At 44.6% G+C, this 22,367-nt stretch overlaps 1 protein-coding gene across 2 annotated transcripts; it reads left to right on the top strand.

Annotated features, from left to right (window-relative positions):
• The first annotated feature begins 8,870 nt into the window (after positions 1-8,870).
• LOC129859976 (serine protease 23-like) lies at positions 8,871-22,311 on the top strand. Of its 2 annotated transcripts, XM_055930266.1 has the most exons (3): positions 8,871-9,206; positions 9,660-9,710; positions 20,189-22,311. In XM_055930266.1, exon 3 carries the CDS (start codon positions 20,202-20,204, stop codon positions 21,342-21,344), a length of 1,143 nt encoding a protein of 380 aa, XP_055786241.1. In that variant the 5' UTR covers positions 8,871-9,206; positions 9,660-9,710; positions 20,189-20,201; the 3' UTR covers positions 21,345-22,311. The 2 variants fall into 2 exon arrangements, with proteins under 2 accessions (XP_055786241.1, XP_055786240.1); XM_055930265.1 differs by lacking the exon at positions 9,660-9,710 and having other exon boundaries at positions 8,872-9,206.
• Positions 22,312-22,367: the final 56 nt, after the last annotated feature.

Below are 22,367 nucleotides of genomic sequence, written 5' to 3'. Positions count from 1 at the left end.
GGCACCATGCTCTCTGGTGCTGGCTACCTCTTCAACAATTTGGCACCATGCTCTCTGGTGCTGGCTACCTCTCCAACAATATGGCACCATGCTCTCTGGTGCTGGCTACCTCTCCAACAATATGGCACCATGCTCTCTGGTGCTGGCTACCTCTCCAACAATATGGCACCATGCTCTCTGGTGCTGGCTACCTCTCCAACAATATGGCACCATGCTCTCTGGTGCTGGCTACCTCTCCAACAATATGGCACCATGCTCTCTGGTGCTGGCTACCTCTCCAACAATATGGCACCATGCTCTCTGGTGCTGGCTACCTCTCCAACAATATGGCACCATGCTCTCTGGTGCTGGCTACCTCTCCAACAATATGGCACCATGCTCTCTGGTGCTGGCTACCTCTCCAACAATATGGCACCATGCTCGCTGGTGCTGGCTACCTCTTCAACAATATGGCACCATGCTCTCTGGTGCTGGCTACCTCTCCAACAATATGGCACCATGCTCTCTGGTGCTGGCAACCTCTCCAACAATATGGCACCATGCTCTCTGGTGCTAGCTACCTCTCCAACAATATGGCACCATGCTCTCTGGTGCTGGCTACCTCTCCAAAAATATGGCACCATGCTCTCTGGTGCTGGCTCTCTCTCCAACAATATGGCACCATGCTCTCTGGTGCTGGCTACCTCTCCAACAATATGGCACCATGCTCTCTGGTGCTGGCTACCTCTCCAACAATATGGCACCATGCTCTCTGGTGCTGGCTACCTCTTCAACAATATGGCACCATGCTCTCTGGTGGCCCTGAATCATGCCTGACTCATGGTCTTGACTGGGGGATGTGGCTCCACCTATTGTCCTCAACTTCTCTGATGCTTTAACTATAAACAATCATTGCATATTGGACTGAAACGTCATGGTAGTTTTCCTGCGGCTCAGCAGTTATTCAGCATCCACACATCTTAGATGCTTTAACAGCGATCAGGCATATTCATTTCATATTGAACTGATCACAAACCGCGAGCACAGCCTTTATGAGATCAACAGTTGTGTGCGTTTGATTAAAAAAAAGATCCTAATTAAATCAAAACGTATGTGTGGTTATGATTCATCTCAAACAGACAGCTGGTACGATGTGACAACTTGTCTGTGTTACAATATAAACACCACTAGATATGGGTAACTACAGTATGATACTGTATAAACACCACTAGATATGGGTAACTACAGTATGATACTGTATAAACACTAGATATGGGTAACGACAGTATGATACTGTATAAACACCACTAGATATGGGTAACTACAGTATGATACTGTATAAACACCACTAGATATGGGTAACTACAGTATGATACTGTATAAACAACACTATATATGGGTAACTACTGTATGATACTGTATAAACACCACTAGATATGGGTAACTACAGTATGATACTGTATAAACACCACTAGATATGGGTAACTACAGTATGATACTGTATAAACAACACTAGATATGGGTAACTACAGTATGATACTGTATAAACACCACTAGATATGGGCAACTACAGTATGATACTGTATAAACACCACTAGATATGGGTAACTACAGTATGATACTGTATAAACACCACTAGATATGGGTAACTACAGTATGATACTGTATAAACACCACTAGATATGGGTAACTACAGTATGATACTGTATAAACACCACTAGATATGGGTAACTACAGTATGATACTGTATAAACACCACTAGATATGGGTAACTACAGTATGATACTGTATAAACACCACTAGATATGGGTAACTACAGTATGATACTGTATAAACACCACTAGATATGGGTAACTACAGTATGATACTGTATAAACACCACTAGATATGGGTAACTACAGTATGATACTGTTATAAACACCACTAGATACCTGTCTATTTGTGGAAAAATCTCCCTAATTAACTCTTTAGTCATATCACAGTTTACCTATTTGCTTATGGTTTTGCCTACACCTAATGACCTGTTTTTTAAATTATATGAACAAAAAATATTCAATTTTATTTGGAACGGCAAGCCAGATAAAATTAAAAGGGCCTATTTATATAACGAATATGAATTCGGAGGGCAGAAATTATCAAATATTAAAGCATTAGATCTCTCACTAAAGGCATCGGTCATACAAAAGTTATACTTAAATCCAAACTGGTTCTCTAGTAAACTGGTACGAATGTCTCATCCTATGTTCAAGAAGGGCCTTTTTCCCTTTATTCAGATTACACCTGCTCACTTTTGGTTGTTTGAAAAGGAAATGATCTCCAAAATATCCTTATTCTTTAAACAAGCCTTAGAAAGTTGGTTGCAATTTCAGTTTAATCCACCTGAAAGGACGGAACAAATAGTACAACAAATATTGTGGTTAAATTCAAATATAATAATTGATAAAAAAACTGTATTTATCGAAGAAATGTTTAAAAAAGGTATAATTTTTGTGAATGATATCATAAATAGGACTGGTGGAGTTATGTCACACATGCAGCTAACACAGACATATGGAAAAGTCTGCTCTACCCAAAATTACAACCAATTAATTGCAGCATTACCACAAAAATGGAAGAGGCAAGTAGAAGGGGAAAAAAGTAAGGAACTTGTATGTCGGCCCTGTATTAAAGAACAAAAATGGTTAAAGAAAAGTGTGATAAATAAAAACATATACCAATTTCATTTAAGGACCAAAAAACTAACAGCTGTGCCATACAAATTGCAAAATAGTTGGGAAGAGATTTTCGATGTACCCATTCCATGGCACATGGTTTATGAATTGATACGCAAAACAACGCCGGATTCAAAACTTCGAATTTTTCAATTTAAATTACTGTACAAAATTCTTGCAACTAATAGAATGTTATATATATGGGGTATACAATCTTCCCAGCTCTGCAGATTCTGTTGTGAGGAGGCAGAGTCATTAGATCATTTATTTTGGTATTGTCCATATGTAGCTCGTTTTTGGTCACAGGTCCAGGAATGGCTGAAGAATTGCAACATTTGCCCAAAACTAACGCTACAGATAGCAATACTGGGGGATTTGAAAAGCCATTAGTCAATCAATCAATAATATAATAATTATTTTGGCAAAGATGTTTATTTTTAATTTACAATCTGTAGAAGCTATGAGAATAGGAAGGTTCAGGTCTTTTGTGAAGCATCACAGCACAGTTGAGAAATGTATGGCAAATAGAAATCCGAAATGGATGATGTTGGAAGATAGATGGGAGGGGTTGGGTGGAGCTGAAGGGTGGGACTAATAACAAGATAAACAATATAGGGCATACGGGATCTGTGAAATGTGTATAGGTGCGGAGCTTTTGTGAAATAGCACAGTTACAAGTGGAAATAAAATTGGATGGACAACAGAAATAGAGGAAGGACTAAGAACAAATAAGAGAGAACTATTGTAAAGTGGACTGTGTCTGTAAGATAGGTATAAGATGTAGAAATTGAAGGTAAAAGCAGAAGTGTTTATAAGTTTACTCCAATTGGGGGATTGGTGGTAGGGTCGCGGGGAATAATAATAAAGGCATATTCTTGAAAAAAGTATGTATGTCTATATAGGTATGTGTATGTATATAGGTGTATATGTATGCATACGTGTATGGATATATATATTTACCCAAAAAAATATGGGGGAATGGAAATGATGCAGACAATTACATTGGAAGCAACATTCTTTCCGCAATACTAAGCTGATCCACCCCTAAAAAATAAATAAATAAATAAATAAAATAAATTTTTTTTAAAAAAAACTAGATATGGGTAACTACAGTATGATACTGTATAAACACCACTAGATATGGGTAACTACAGTATGATACTGTATAAACACCACTAGATATGGGTAACTACAGTATGATACTGTATAAACACCACTAGATATGGGTAACTACAGTATGATACTGTATAAACACCACTAGATATGGGTAACGACAGTATGATACTGTATAAACACCACTAGATATGGGTAACTACAGTATGATACTGTATAAACACCACTAGATATGGGTAACTACAGTATGATACTGTATAAACACCACTAGATATGGGTAACGACAGTATGATACTGTATAAACACCACTAGATATGGGTAACTACAGTATGATACTGTATAAACACCACTAGATATGGGTAACTACAGTATGATACTGTATAAACACCACTAGATATGGGTAACGACAGTATGATACTGTATAAACACCACTAGATATGGGTAACTACAGTATGATACTGTATAAACACCACTAGATATGGGTAACGTCAGTATGATACTGTATAAACACCACTAGATATGGGTAACTACAGTATGATACTGTATAAACACCACTAGATATGGGTAACTACAGTATGATACTGTATAAACACCACTAGATATGAGTAACTACAGTATGATACTGTATAAACACCACTAGATATGGGTAACGACAGTATGATACTGTATAAACACCACTAGATATGGGTAACTACAGTATGATACTGTATAAACACCACTAGATATGGGTAACTACAGTATGATACTGTATAAACACCACTAGATATGGGTAACTACAGTATGATACTGTATAAACACTAGATATGGGTAACTACAGTATGATACTGTATAAACACCACTAGATATGAGTAACTACAGTATGATACTGTATAAACACCACTAGATATGGGTAACTACAGTATGATACTGTATAAACACCACTAGATATGGGTAACTACAGTATGATACTGTATAAACACCACTAGATATGGGTAACTACAGTATGATACTGTATAAACACCACTAGATATGGGTAACTACAGTATGATACTGTATAAACACCACTAGATATGGGTAACGACAGTATGATACTGTATAAACACCACTAGATATGGGTAACTACAGTATGATACTGTATAAACACCACTAGATATGGGTAACGACAGTATGATACTGTATAAACACCACTAGATATGGGTAACTACAGTATGATACTGTATAAACACCACTAGATATGGGTAACTACAGTATGATACTGTATAAACACCACTAGATATGGGTAACTACAGTATGATACTGTATAAACACCACTAGATATGGGTAACTACAGTATGATACTGTATAAACACCACTAGATATGGGTAACGACAGTATGATACTGTATAAACACTAGATATGGGTAACTACAGTATGATACTGTATAAACACCACTAGATATGGGTAACTACAGTATGATACTGTTATAAACACTAGATATGGGTAACTACAGTATGATACTGTATAAACACCACTAGATATGGGTAACTACAGTATGATACAGTATAAACACCACTAGATATGGGTAACTACAGTATGATACTGTTATAAACACCACTAGATATGGGTAACTACAGTATGATACTGTATAAACACCACTAGATATGGGTAACTACAGTATGATACTGTATAAACACCACTAGATATGGGTAACTACAGTATGATACTGTATAAACACCACTAGATATGGGTAACTACAGTATGATACTGTATAAACACCACTAGATATGGGTAACTACAGTATGATACTGTTATAAACACTAGATATGGGTAACTACAGTATGATACTGTATAAACACCACTAGATATGGGTAACTACAGTATGATACTGTATAAACACCACTAGATATGGGTAACTACAGTATGATACTGTATAAACACCACTAGATATGGGTAACTACAGTATGATACTGTATAAACACCACTAGATATGGGTAACTACAGTATGATACTGTATAATCACCACTAGATATGGGTAACTACAGTATGATACTGTATAAACACCACTAGATATGGGTAACTACAGTATGATACTGTATAAACACTAGATATGGGTAACTACAGTATGATACTGTATAAACACCACTAGATATGGGTAACTACAGTATGATACTGTATAAACACCACTAGATATGGGTAACTACAGTATGATACTGTATAAACACTAGATATGGGTAACTACAGTATGATACTGTTATAAACACTAGATATGGGTAACTACAGTATGATACTGTATAAACACCACTAGATATGGGTAACTACAGTATGATACTGTACAAACACCACTAGATATGGGTAACTACAGTATGATACTGTATAAACACTAGATATGGGTAACTACAGTATGATACTGTTATAAACACTAGATATGGGTAACTACAGTATGATACTGTATAAACACCACTAGATATGGGTAACTACAGTATGATACTGTATAAACACCACTAGATATGGGTAACTACAGTATGATACTGTATAAACACCACTAGATATGGGTAACGACAGTATGATACTGTATAAACACCACTAGATATGGGTAACTACAGTATGATACTGTATAAACACCACTAGATATGGGTAACTACAGTATGATACTGTATAAACACCACTAGATATGGGTAACTACAGTATGATACTGTATAAACACCACTAGATATGGGTAACTACAGTATGATACTGTATAAACACCACTAGATATGGGTAACTATAGTATGATACTGTATAAACCTGACTAGATATGGGTAACTACAGTATGATACTGTATAAACAACACTAGATATGGGTAACTACAGTATGATACTGTATAAACCTGACTAGATATGGGTAACTACAGTATGATACTGTATAAACACCACTAGATATGAGTAACTACAGTATGATACTGTATAAACACCACTAGATATGGGTAACTACAGTATGATACTGTATAAACACCACTAGATATGGGTAACTACAGTATGATACTGTATAAACACCACTAGATATGGGTAACTACAGTATGATACTGTATAAACACCACTAGATATGGGTAACTACAGTATGATACTGTATAAACACCACTAGATATGGGTAACGACAGTATGATCTGTATTAACAACACGTTACACCTCTGTAAACTGTGTGTTCAGTTTTATGACCTTGTTGTCATTGTAAGTGTAGTTTTAGTTCTGGATTCAGGCCAGAAGGGCAACATGTGGGTAGTACAGTTGGAGAAACCCTGCTATGTGTTGACTGTCATGGAGACTAACACCTGAAACCAAGAAAGTGTGCCTGCCGAACTTGGGCACACATACGCGCACTGTTGCTGGTCGTAAAACAACAGTTGTGTGTTTGTGTGTTGTGTGTGTATAATATGTATCTGAAGGACGCAGGACAGATTCTGCTTTGTGTGTGTGTGTGCAGAGAGGAATGTGCGTGTCCTGCCAAATCTGTGAGGTAGGATTGTGTGTGTGTGTGTGTGTGTGTGTGCGTGCGTGCGTGCGTGCTTCGGTCCGTGTGTGGGTGTCCTGCTAGAGTGTGTGTGCGTGTTGTGACAGAGCAGTAACTAGGAGTAGGTGGGTGACAACAGAAGCTTGGGATTGCAGTATGCAGTCTTCAGCGCTACCATGGAGACAGAGACAGTTCTAGAACACAGAGAAGTCTTTCATCTAATGCCTCTGCTATGTACTCCTCCCTCCCTTCTCCTGCTATGTACTCCTCCCTCCCTTCTCCTGCTATGTACTCCTCCCTCCCTTCTCCTGCTATGTACTCCTCCCTCCCTTCTCCTGCTATGTATCCTCCCTCCCTTCTCCTGCTATGTACTCCTCCCCCCCTTCTCCTGCTATGTATCCTCACTCCCTTCTCCTGCTATGTACTCCTCCCTCCCTTCTCCTGCTATGTACTCCTCCCTCCCTTCTCCTGCTATGTACTCCTCCCTCCCTTCTCCTGCTATGTACTCCTCTCTCCATTCTCCTGCTATGTACTCCTCCCTCCCTTCTCCTGCTATGTACTCCTCCCTCCCTTCTCCTGCTATGTACTCCTCCCTCCCATCTCCTGCTATGTACTCCTCCCTCCCTTCTCCTGCTATGTACTCATCCCTCCCTTCTCCTGCTATGTATCCTCCCCCCCTTCTCCTGCTATGTACTCCTCCCTCCCATCTCCTGCTATGTACTCCTCCCTCCCTTCTCCTGCTATGTACTCATCCCTCCCTTCTCCTGCTATGTACTCCTCCCTCCCTTCTCCTGCTATGTACTCCTCTCTCCATTCTCCTGCTATGTACTCCTCCCCCCCTTCTCCTGCTATGTACTCCTCCCTCCCATCTCCTGCTATGTACTCCTCTCTCCCTTCTCCTGCTATGTACTCCTCCCCCCCTTCTCCTGCTATGTACTCCTCCCTCCCTTCTCCTGCTATGTACTCCTCCCTCCCTTCTCCTGCTATGTACTCCTCCCTCCCTTCTCCTGCTATGTACTCCTCCCTCCCTTCTCCTGCTATGTACTCCTCCCTCCCTTCTCCTGCTATGTACTCCTCCCTCCCTTCTCCTGCTATGTACTCATCCCTCCCTTCTCCTGCTATGTACTCCTCCCTCCCTTCTCCTGCTATGTACTCCTCCCTCCCTTCTCCTGCTATGTACTCCTCCCTCCCATCTCCTGCTATGTACTCCTCCCTCCCTTCTCCTGCTATGTACTCCTCTCTCCATTCTCCTGCTATGTACTCCTCCCTCCCTTCTCCTGCTCCTCTTATTCTTCACTCTTCCTCACCTTTGCTCTCTCTATTCTTCTCTCATTCTCCATTCTTCCAGTCCACACCCTAACTCCAGCTTCACATTCAGTATCACAAAATCATAATAGGAAAACACTAACAGGTACAAAGAATTATGATGATGATTGATGATGATGATGATGATGATGATGATGACATGGGTCATACTGTAACTGAATGTTCACTGGTGAAGGTTCATAAATAAATCAACAACAAATAGTTTCCTCATCTCTGATATTGTTTGTCAGCGTTTAAATCGTTGCCATGCAAATGACAAGCAAAATATCATCAATCACGTGACCGAGCCAGTTATAGCAGAGACAGTAGCTTTCGCTGGTGGTCATTAAACTCCGGTTAGAATCCACCGAGCGAGCGCCTGTTCCAATGGAGGAGCGTCGACATCGGGCCGGTTGCCTTCGGAAATCTTTCGAGAGAATACATCGTTTTCATTTGACCTCCTCTCTCCTGATGTAAGGATCTACTTTTTGAAAGGACTAGTTTTACTTCCACCCCTTCGCAGCACCCGCGTTATCGTACCGATACCCCTCTGATGTCCGCGCGGTAGCAGCAACAACCGCAGCTTCCCCAGACCCCCATCGCGTGCCACTTGCCAATGCAAACCAAGCGTAAGTGGGGAGAAGCGCTCAGTGGGTAAGGATGTTCACCTTTTATAGCCTATTATATCATGTCTGCGTAATCTAGGTTATTATTCATCACCATCACTCCTTTATAATTACCTATTCAGGCGTCCAATGTCGGCTAATGAGCACGGGGAGCATCTGAGCGAGACTCATTTAGAAGTTCTGGAATAATTAATGCACAAGCAGATTTAAACTTATATCTATAGGCATATGTGAGCGATGTTGAAACATAATTTCATCAACATTTATAATGCAATAACGTTCGTGTTTTGGACACTTTGTTGATATCTGTTAAAATAACAAAGTGCAAAGATCATTGTCACTCTTTATCGTGTTATTTAACCGATTTAAACGATACATAAGATCCCCAAAGTATTGTCTGACGTCATGGAGATAAGAGATAATCAGAAGAGAAGAGATACTGTTTTAACCAGTACTTCCCGTTTGTTTGTTCATAAAACAGGTTCAGGACATTTCTACTGTCCAGGACATGAAGGCCTACAGATAGATGCAAGTAGGCTACTGTTGGCTATAGTTTATACACATTTTCTTATTCAGAATGACTTCATTCATTGGAAGCTATTACATGTTTTTTCATGAACCATCACTTTAGAGGTTGGTTGCCTGATCCTACCACCGTGTTTTACAAACCTAAGCATTGTTACCACAGACAAGCCAACCCCCCCCCCCCCCCCCCCCCCCCCCCCTGCTGCAGACTGTCCTACTGCCTGCTGTATTCCTATGGAGAAATCTAGTTGATAGAACCAGTATGATATACTACTATACAGTCCCTGCTTCCAGTCTGTACTGAAAGACTACTATACAGTCCCTGCTTCCAGTCTGTACTGAAAGACTACTATACAGTCCCTGCTTCCAGTCTGTACTGAAAGACTACTATACAGTCCCTGCTTCCAGTCTGTACTGAAAGACTACTACACAGTCCCTGCTTCCGGTCTGTACTGAAAGACTACTATACAGTCCCTGCTTCCAGTCTGTACTGAAAGACTACTATACAGTCCCTGCTTCCAGTCTGTACTGAAAGACTACTATACAGTCCCTGCTTCCAGTCTGTACTGAAACACAACTGAGAGACAGAGTGCACATCCCAAATGGTACCCTATTCAATATGAAGTGCACTACTTTTGACCAGAACCCCATAGAGAACTGGTAAAAAAAATAGTGCACTATATAGGGAATAGGGTGCCATTTGGGACGTAATCAGAGTTTCCTCCTACTTGACACAGCGAACACAGCATCCTCACCGTCCCAGCCTCTGGAACTTTCCTCCAGCGTTGCTCTGCGCTGAAGAGAGCACCTGACCTCTAACCTTTAACCTCAGGGGAAGGACATTTTTAAGCCATATTAAAACAGTGGAAGTTGTGTAACTGCTTTGCCGAATTCCACCACAGCTCAAATTCCTAAGGCAGAAATCTTAGTCCCTTGTGCACACAACCCCCCCCCCCCAGTCTGGTGGCTAAAAATACGATGCAGGGCTCGCCGGGTCTGGGTTGGAGAATGTTTCCCAGCCGCTGTGACTGACGGTCCAGACATCCGGTCACATTCAGAAGGGCTCTGATCTCTCAGATCGCTGCAGCAGAACTACTGGTCTCTCTGGTCATTGCAGCAGAACTACTGGTCTCTCTGATCACTGCAGCAGAACTACTGGTCTCTCTGATCTCTCTGGTCACTGCAGCAGCACTACTGGTCTCTCTGGTCACTGCAGCAGAACTACTGGTCTCTCTGATCACTGCAGCAGAACTACTGGTCTCTCTGATCTCTCTGGTTGCTGCAGCAGAACTACTGGTCTCTGGACTCTCTGATCACTGCAGCAGAACTACTGGTCTCTCTGATCACTGCAGCAGAACTACTGGTCTCTCTGATCTCTCTGGTCACTGCAGCAGAACTACAGGTCTCTCTGATCTCTCTGGTCACTGCAGCAGAACAACAGGTCTCTCTGATCTCTCTGGTCACTGCAGCAGAACTACTGGTCTCTCTGGTCACTGCAACAGATCTACTGGTCTCTCTGATCACTGCAGCAGAACTACTGGTCTCTCTGATCACTGCAGCAGAACTACTGGTCTCTCTGATCTCTCTGGTCACTGCAGCAGAACTACTGGTCTCTCTGATCTCTCTGGTTGCTGCAGCAGAACTACTGGTCTCTCTGATCTCTCTGGTTGCTGCAGCAGAACTACTGGTCTCTCTGGACTCTCTGATCACTGCAGCAGAACTACTGGTCTCTCTGATCACTGCAGCAGAACTACTGGTCTCTCTGGTCACTGCAGCAGAACTACAGGTCTCTCTGATCTCTCTGGTCACTGCAGCAGAACTACTGGTCTCTCTGATCTCTCTGGCCACTGCAGCAGAACTACTGGTCTCTCTGGTCACTGCAGCAGAACTACTGGTCTCTCTGATCTCTCTGGTCACTGCAGCAGAACTACTGGTCTCTCTGATCTCTCTGGTTGCTGCAGCAGAACTACTGGTCTCTCTGGTCACTGCAGCAGAACTACTGGTCTCTCTGGTTGCTGCAGCAGAACTACAGGTCTCTCTGGTCACTGCAGCAGAACTATTTTATTTATTTATTTATTTTACCGTTATTTTACCAGGTAAGTTGACTGAGAACACGTTCTCATTTGCAGCAACGACCTGGGGAATAGTTACAGGGGAGAGGAGGGGGATGAATGAGCCAATTGTAAACTGGGGATTATTAGGTGACCATGATGGTTTGAGGGCCAGATTGGGAATTTAGCCAGGACACCGGGGTTAACACCCCTACTCTACTGGTCTCTCTGGTCACTGCAGCAGAACTACTGGTCTCTCTGGTCACTGCAGCAGAACTACTGGTCTCTCTGATCACTGCAGCAGAACTACAGGTCTCTCTGATCTCTCTGGTCACTGCAACAGAACTACTGGTCTCTCTGATCACTGCAGCAGAACTACAGGTCTCTCTGGTCTCTCTGATCACTGCAGCAGAACCACTGGTCTCTCTGATCACTGCAGCAGAACTACTGGTCTCTCTGATCTCTCTGGTTGCTGCAGCAGAACTACTGGTCTCTCTGGACTCTCTGATCACTGCAGCAGAACTACTGGTCTCTCTGATCACTGCAGCAGAACTACTGGTCTCTCTGGTCACTGCAGCAGAACTACTGGTCTCTCTGGTCACTGCAGCAGAACTACAGGTCTCTCTGATCTCTCTGGTCACTGCAGCAGAACTACTGGTCTCTCTGGTCACTGCAGCAGAACTACTGGTCTCTCTGATCTCTCTGGTTGCTGCAGCAGAACTACTGGTCTCTCTGGTTGCTGCAACAGAACTACTGGTCTCTCTGGTCACTGCAGCAGAACTATTTTATTTATTTATTTATTTTACCGTTATTTTACCAGGTAAGTTGACTGAGAACACGTTCTCATTTGCAGCAACGACCTGGGGAATAGTTACAGGGGAGAGGAGGGGGATGAATGAGCCAATTGTAAACTGGGGATTATTAGGTGACCATGATGGTTTGAGGGCCAGATTGGGAATTTAGCCAGGACACCGGGGTTAACACCCCTACTCTACTGGTCTCTCTGGTCACTGCAGCAGAACTACTGGTCTCTCTGGTCACTGCAGCAGCACTACTGGTCTCTCTGGTCACTGCAGCAGCACTACTGGTCTCTCTGGTCGCTGCAGCAGAACTACAGGTCTCTCTGGTTGCTGCAGCAGAACTACAGGTCTCTCTGGTTGCTGCAGCAGAACTACTGGTCTCTCTGATCACTGCAGCAGAACTACTGGTCTCTCTGGTCACTGCAGCAGAACTACTGGTCTCTCTGGTCACTGCAACAGAACTACTGGTCTCTCTGGTCACTGCAGCAGAACTACTGGTCTCTCTGGTCACTGCAGCAGAACTACAGGTCTCTCTGGTCACTGCAGCAGAACTACAGGTCTATCTGATCTCTCTGATCACTGCAGCAGAACTACTGGTCTCTCTGATCTCTCTGGTCACTGCAGCAGAACTACTGGTCTCTCTGGTCACTGCAACAGAACTACTGGTCTCTCTGGTCACTGCAACAGAACTACTGGTCTCTCTGGTCACTGCAACAGAACTACTGGTCTCTCTGGTCACTGCAACAGAACTACTGGTCTCTCTGGTCACTGCAGCAGAACTACTGGTCTCTCTGATCACTGCAGCAGAACTACAGGTCTCTCTGGTCACTGCAGCAGAACTACAAGTCTCTCTGATCTCTCTGGTCACTGCAGCAGAACTACTGATCTCTCTGGTCACTGCAACAGAACTAATGGTCTCTCTGGTCACTGCAGCAGAACTACTGGTCTCTCTGATCTCTCTGATCACTGCAGCAGAACTACAGGTCTCTCTGGTTGCTGCAGCAGAACTACAGGTCTCTCTGGTTGCTGCAGCAGAACTACAGGTCTCTCTGGTCACTGCAGCAGAACTACTGGTCTCTCTGGTCACTGCAGCAGAACTACTGGTCTCTCTGATCTCTCTGATCACTGCAGCAGAACTACTGGTCTCTCTGATCTCTCTGGTCACTGCAGCAGAACTACGGGTCTCTCTGGTTGCTGCAGCAGAACTACAGGTCTCTCTGGTTGCTGCAGCAGAACTACAGATCTCTCTGGTCACTGCAGCAGAACTACTGGTCTCTCTGGTCACTGCAGCAGAACTACAGGTCTCTCTGGTCACTGCAGCAGAACTACTGGTCTCTCTGGTCACTGCAGCAGAACTACTGGTCTCTCTGGTCACTGCAGCAGAACTACTGGTCTCTCTGGTCACTGCAACAGAACTACTGGTCTCTCTGGTCACTGCAGCAGAACTACTGGTCTCTCTGATCTCTCTGGTCACTGCAGCAGAACTACAGGTCTCTCTGATCTCTCTGGTCACTGCAGCAGAACTACAGGTCTCTCTGGTCACTGCAGCAGAACTACAGGTCTATCTGGTCTCTCTGGTCACTGCAGCAGAACTACTGGTCTCTCTGATCTCTCTGGTCACTGCAGCAGAACTACAGGTCTCTCTGATCTCTCTGGTCACTGCAGCAGAACTACTGGTCTCTCTGGTCACTGCAGCAGAACTACAGGTCTCTCTGGTTGATGCAGCAGAACTACAGGTCTCTCTGGTCGATGCAGCAGAACTACAGGTCTCGCTGGTCACTGCAGCAGAACTACAGTGTCTATAGACAGCATGACTAGTATAAGAAGTAGCATCATCATATAAACAAACACTAAATCATATGTAACAGTGAGAGAAGGGTCTGTTTTATCAGCTGAAAGACCCTTGATGTATTACTGACTCACCACATCTCATCTGTCTAGGTATTACTGACTCACCACATCTCACCTGTCTAGGTATTACTGACTCACCACATCTCACCTGTCTAGGTATTACTGGCTCACCACATCGCACCTGTCTAGGTATTACTGGCTCACCACATCTCACCTGTCTAGGTATTACTAGCTCACCACATCTCACCTGTCTAGGTATTACTAGCTCACCACATCTCACCTGTCTAGGTATTACTGACTCACCACATCTCACCTGTCTAGGTATTACTGACTCACCACATCTCACCTGTCTAGGTATTACTGACTCACCACATCTCGCCTGTCTAGGTATTACTGACTCACCACATCTCACCAGTCTAGGTATTACTGACTCACCACATCTCACCTGTCTAGGTATTACTGGCTCACCACATCTCACCTGTCTAGGTATTACTAGCTCACCACATCTCACCTGTCTAGGTATTACTAGCTCACCACATCTCACCTGTCTAGGTATTACTGACTCACCACATCTCACCTGTCTAGGTATTACTGGCTCACCACATCTCACCTGTCTAGGTATTACAAGCTCACCACATCTCACCTGTCTAGGTATTACTGGCTCACCACATCACCACATCTCACCTGCCTATGTATTACTGGCTCACCACATCTCACCTGCCTAGGTATTACTGGCTCACCACATCTCAGCTGTCTAGGTATTACTGGCTCACCACATCTCACCTGTCTAGGTATTACTGACTCACCACATCTCACCTGTCTAGGTATTACTAGCTCACCACATCTCACCTGTCTAGGTATTACTAGCTCACCACATCTCACCTCTCTAGGTATTACTGACTCACCACATCTCACCTGTCTAGGTATTACTAGTTCACCACATCTCACCTGTCTAGGTATTACTGACTCACCACATCTCACCTGTCTAGGTATTACTGGCTCACCACATCTCACCTGTCTAGGTATTACTGACTCACCACATCTCACCTGTCTAGGTATTACTGACTCACCACATCTCACCTGTCTAGGTATTACTAGCTCACCACATCTCACCTGTCTAGGTATTACTGACTCACCACATCTCACCTGTCTAGGTATTACTGACTCACCACATCTCACCTGTCTAGGTATTACTGACTCACCACATCTCACCTGTCTAGGTATTACTGACTCACCACATCTCACCTGTCTAGGTATTACTGACTCACTACATCTCACCTGTCTAGGTATTACTGACTCACCACATCTCACCTGTCTAGGTATTACTGACTCACCACATCTCAGCTGTCTAGGTATTACTGGCTCAAGACATCTCAGCTGTCTAGGTATTACTGACTCACCACATCTCAGCTGTCTAGGTATTACTGACTCACCACATCTCACCTGTCTAGGTATTACTGACTCACCACATCTCACCTGTCTAGGTATTACTGGTTCACCACATCTCACCTGTCTAGGTATTACTGGTTCACCACATCTCTCCTGTCTAGGTATTACCGACTCACCACATCTCACCTGTCTAGGTATTACTGACTCACCACATCTCAGCTGTCTAGGTATTACTGGCTCACCACATCTCACCTGTCTAGGTATTACTGACTCACCACATCTCACCTGTCTAGGTATTACTGGCTCACCACATCACCACATCTCACCTGCCTAGGTATTACTGGCTCACCACATCTCAGCTGTCTAGGTATTACTGGCTCACCACATCTCACCTGTCTAGGTATTACTGGCTCACCACATCTCACCTGTCTAGGTATTACTGACTCACCACATCTCACCTGTCTAGGTATTACTAGCTCACCACATCTCACCTGTCTAGGTATTACTGACTCACCACATCTCACCTGTCTAGTTATTACTAGTTCACCACATCTCACCTGTCTAGGTATTACTGGCTCACCACATCTCACCTGTCTAGGTATTACTGACTCACCACATCTCACCTGTCTAGGTATTACTGGCTCACCACATCTCACCTGTCAAGGTATTACTGACTCACCACATCTCAGCTGTCTAGGTATTACTGACTCACCACATCTCACCTGTCTAGTTATTACTAGTTCACCACATCTCACCTGTCTAGGTATTACTGACTCACCACATCTCGCCTGTCTAGGTATTACTGACTCACCACATCTCACCTGTCTAGGTATTACTGACTCACCACATCTCAGCTGTCTAGGTATTACTGACTCACCACATCTCACCTGTCTAGGTATTACTGACTCACCACATCTCACCTGTCTAGGTATTACTGACTCACCACATCTCACCTGTCTAGGTATTACTAGCTCACCACATCTCACCTGTCTAGGTATTACTGACTCACCACATCTCACCTGTCTAGGTATTACTGACTCACCACATCTCACCTGTCTAGGTATTACTGACTCACCACATCTCACCTGTCTAGGTATTACTGGCTCACCACATCTCACCTGTCTAGGTATTACTGACTCACCACATCTCACCTGTCTAGGTATTACTGGCTCACCACATCTCACCTGTCAAGGTATTACTGACTCACCACATCTCACCTGTCTAGGTATTACTGACTCACCACATCTCACCTGTCTAGGTATTACTGACTCACCACATCTCACCTGTCTAGGTATTACTGACTCACCACATCTCACCTGTCTCGGTATTACTGACTCACCACATCTCACCTGTCTAGGTATTACTGACTCACCACATCTCACCTGTCTAGGTATTACTAGTTCACCACATCTCACCTGTCTAGGTATTACTGACTCACCACATCTCACCTGTCTAGGTATTACTGGCTCACCACATCTCACCTGTCTAGGTATTACTGACTCACCACATCTCACCTGTCTAGGTATTACTGACTCACCACATCTCACCTGTCTAGGTATTACTGACTCACCACATCTCACCTGTCTAGGTATTACTGACTCACCACATCTCACCTGTCTAGGTATTACTGACTCACCACATCTCACCTGTCTAGGTATTACTGACTCACCACATCTCACCTGTCTAGGTATTACTGACTCACCACATCTCACCTGTCTAGGTATTACTGACTCACTACATCTCACCTGTCTAGGTATTACTGACTCACCACATCTCACCTGTCTAGGTATTACTGACTCACCACATCTCAGCTGTCTAGGTATTACTGGCTCACCACATCTCAGCTGTCTAGGTATTACTGACTCACCACATCTCAGCTGTCTAGGTATTACTGACTCACCACATCTCACCTGTCTAGGTATTACTGACTCACCACATCTCACCTGTCTAGGTATTACTGGTTCACCACATCTCACCTGTCTAGGTATTACTGGTTCACCACATCTCTCCTGTCTAGGTATTACTGACTCACCACATCTCACCTGTCTAGGTATTACTGACTCACCACATCTCAGCTGTCTAGGTATTACTGGCTCACCACATCTCACCTGTCTAGGTATTACTGACTCACCACATCTCACCTGTCTAGGTATTACTGGCTCACCACATCACCACATCTCACCTGCCTAGGTATTACTGGCTCACCACATCTCAGCTGTCTAGGTATTACTGGCTCACCACATCTCACCTGTCTAGGTATTACTGGCTCACCACATCTCACCTGTCTAGGTATTACTGACTCACCACATCTCACCTGTCTAGGTATTACTAGCTCACCACATCTCACCTGTCTAGGTATTACTGACTCACCACATCTCACCTGTCTAGGTATTACTGACTCACCACATCTCACCTGTCTAGGTATTACTGGCTCACCACATCTCACCTGTCTAGGTATTACTGACTCACCACATCTCACCTGTCTAGGTATTACTGGCTCACCACATCTCACCTGTCAAGGTATTACTGACTCACCACATCTCACCTGTCTAGGTATTACTGACTCACCACATCTCACCTGTCTAGGTATTACTGACTCACCACATCTCACCTGTCTAGGTATTACTGACTCACCACATCTCAGCTGTCTAGGTATTACTAACTCACCACATCTCACCTGTCTAGGTATTACTGACTCACCACATCTGACCTGTCTAGGTATTACTGACTCACCACATCTCACCTGTCTAGGTATTACTGACTCACCACATCTCACCTGTCTAGGTATTACTGACTCACCACATCTCACCTGTCTAGGTATTACTGGCTCACCACATCTCACCTGTCTAGGTATTACTGACTCACCACATCTCACCTGTCTAGGTATTACTGACTCACCACATCTCACCTGTCTAGGTATTACTAGCTCACCACATCTCACCTGTCTAGGTATTACTGACTCACCACATCTCACCTGTCTAGGTATTACTAGCTCACCACATCTCACCTGTCTAGGTATTACTGACTCACCACATCTCACCTGTCTAGGTATTACTGACTCACCACATCTCACCTGTCTAGGTATTACTAGCTCACCACATCTCACCTGTCTAGGTATTACTGACTCACCACATCTCACCTGTCTAGGTATTACTGACTCACCACATCTCACCTGTCTAGGTATTACTGGCTCACCACATCTCACCTGTCTAGGTATTACTGACTCACCACATCTCACCTGTCTAGGTATTACTGGCTCACCACATCTCACCTGTCAAGGTATTACTGACTCACCACATCTCACCTGTCTATGTATTACTGACTCACCACATCTCACCTGTCTAGGTATTACTGACTCACCACATCTCACCTGTCTAGGTATTACTGGCCCACCACATCTCACCTGTCTAGGTATTACTGACTCACCACATCTCACCTGTCTAGGTATTACTAGCTCACCACATCTCACCTGTCTAGGTATTACTGACTCACCACATCTCACCTGTCTAGGTATTACTGACTCACCACATCTCACCTGTCTAGGTATTACTGGCTCACCACATCTCACCTGTCTAGGTATTACTGACTCACCACATCTCACCTGTCTAGGTATTACTGACTCACCACATCTCACCTGTCTAGGTATTACTGACTCACCACATCTCACCTGTCTAAGTATTACTGACTCACCACATCTCACCTGTCTAGGTATTACTGGCTCACCACATCTCACCTGTCTAGGTATTACTGACTCACCACATCTCACCTGTCTAGGTATTACTGACTCACCACATCTCACCTGTCTAGGTATTACTGGCTCACCACATCTCACCTGTCTAGGTATTACTGGCTCACCACATCTCACCTGTCTAGGTATTACTGGCTCACCACATCTCACCTGTCTAGGTATTACTGGCTCACCACATCTCACCTGTCTAGGTATTACTGACTCACCACATCTCACCTGTCTAGGTATTACTGACTCACCACATCTCACCTGTCTAGGTATTACTGGCTCACCACATCTCACCTGTCTAGGTATTACTAGCTCACCACATCTCACCTGTAGTATTTAGTGACGTCACACTTCACCCCTACCTACGTGTACAAATTTCCTCAACTAACCTGTACGCCCGCACACTGACTCTGTACCGGTAACCCCTGTATGTAGCCTCGTTGTTGTTATGTTAATTTTTACTTTCGTTTATTTGGTAAATATTTTCTCAACTGTTCTTGAGCTGCATAGTTGGTTAAGGGCCTGTCAGTCAGCATTTCACAGTAAGGTGAACACTTGTATTCGGCACATGTGACAAATAAAGTTTGATTTGATCTCACCTGTCAAGGTATTTAGTGACATCACATCTCACCTGTCCTCTCCCTCTCTCCTCTTCTAGATCTCCCTCCTCCATGGCCTCTTTTCCCTCCATCCCATCCCCCCTTCCCCTCCTCTTGCTCCTCCTCTCCATCCCTCCAGTGGCTCCTATCCAGCCCCAATGGCCCCTGCAGCGCGTCCCCGTGGTCTTACCCCAGGTGACAGAGGACCGACCCGCCCCCCACTTCCAGGCTGACGCCCGATTGGACGTCACCTCCCCATGTGACCCAGAATGCCACAAGAATGCTCTTCCCCCCAGCTACTGGGACCTGCGTAGCATCCTGTCATACGAGACGCTCCATAGTAACGGTCGCCTCACCGAAACCGCGGTGGGGATCTACGGGTACACCGCCCGCCCCCAGACCACGCCGGCACTGCCTTCCCGACGCAAACGTCAGATCTTTGGCCATGACGGGCGTTTCAGCATCGTAGGGCAGGACTTCCTGTTGAACTACCCATTTTCGGCAGCGGTCAAGCTGTCCACCGGGTGTTCCGGAACACTGGTGGGCGACCGGCACGTTCTGACCGCCGCCCACTGCGTCCACGACGGGAAGAACTACGTGAAAGGGGCGCAAAAGCTCCGGGTGGGTTTCCTGAAGCCAAAACAGCGTGACTCTCCCAATCCTGCCTCTGCCACCAATGCATCCATCGCCCATCCATCACCCCCAGATAAAATGAAGTTCCAGTGGATTCGTGCCAAGCGCACCCACGTGCCCAAAGGCTGGATCAAGGGCAACGGCAACGACATCGGAATGGACTACGACTACGCCTTATTAGAGCTCAAGAAGGCCCACAAAAGACGCCACATGAAGCTGGGCGTCTCCCCGCCGGCGAAGCAACTGCCCGGGCGCAGGGTCCAGTTCTCCGGCTATGACAACGACCGGCCGGGCCAGCTGGTCTACCGGTTCTGCCGGGCTGGAGAGGAGACGCCGGACCTTCTCTACCAGCATTGTGATGCCCAGCCCGGGGCCAGCGGCTCGGGGATCTACGCTCGTATGTGGGACCGGAGGAGGCGGCGCTGGGAGAGGAAGGTGATCGGGGTGTTCTCAGGGCACCAGTGGGTGGATCGAGACGGGGCGTCCCAGGAGTTTAACGTGGCGGTGAGGGTGACGCCTCTGAAATATGCCCAGATCTGCTACTGGATCAAAGGAAACTATGTAGACTGCCGAGAAGGATGAGGAAGAGGTGGACATGTCATGCACATACTGTACACACACACACACAGAGGATTGATGGAGGAGGAAGAGGTGGACATGTCATGCACATACTGTACACACACACACACAGAGGATTGATGGAGGAGGAAGTGAAGGGGGTCTTCATTTCCCTTGCTGAGGAAGTGAAGTTGACATGTCATTCATACACATGCAGTACACACTTCATCATTAATACTGTTTCATTAGCAATACATCCATCGTTCTGCATGCAGAGACATCCTCCCAACACACAACTAGAACGACTCACAGTTACATCCAGGAAGTCCTACTGTACATACATACATCCTCACTAACCCTTTCCATCGTACATGAAATAAAATGTTCAAATGTATTCGTGCCCTTCTTACTGCATGATCAACACTGTGCTTTGAAACACAACTGAAAGGTCTTATGACTGAGCTTTAGAAGAAGGCTTTGACCAGGGACTCCCTGGACCAACGTGTCATGATGGTGAAGAGAACATTTAATGCACTGAAAGGATGAAATAAAAGGAGGAACGAGAAGATGTGTAAGAGGTTGGTGGAGAACCAGACGCAGTTCCTCTGCTAATTCTATAGATTGTCAGAGCTCTGCTGGGACATCTCTTTAACTGTTATTACCAATGAATGTAACCCTGTCATCAACCAAAGGTGCTACCCTGCTCTTCAAACATGTCAACTCAAGGTATAGACTGTCACAGTACAAACTGTTGGTGTTTCAAATGGACCCGAGTAAAATACCCCTAGCTCCCTCTGCTGGGCCAAACACAACACTACAGGCCACTTTGATGCGTAGCACCAGTGTTGGCTCTGGCATACTGACCTTCTACTCATGATCTGCACTGTCAAACTTTATGGGGGAGATATTTTTCTGTTTTAAAAACAATTGTTCAGCAATATATATATATCAACTTTATAATGCTTTGGAATAAAATGCGGCTTTGCAAATGGGTCTTTGTGGTTTCATCTCTTATCTGCACGATCTCATGGACAAACAAACACATTT

This window comes from Salvelinus fontinalis, chromosome 7 (assembly GCF_029448725.1).
Source record: "Salvelinus fontinalis isolate EN_2023a chromosome 7, ASM2944872v1, whole genome shotgun sequence".
Taxonomy (NCBI): domain Eukaryota; kingdom Metazoa; phylum Chordata; class Actinopteri; order Salmoniformes; family Salmonidae; genus Salvelinus; species Salvelinus fontinalis.
Note: the sequence above shows the minus strand (reverse complement) of the source record. Positions and strands in the feature narration are given on the sequence as shown.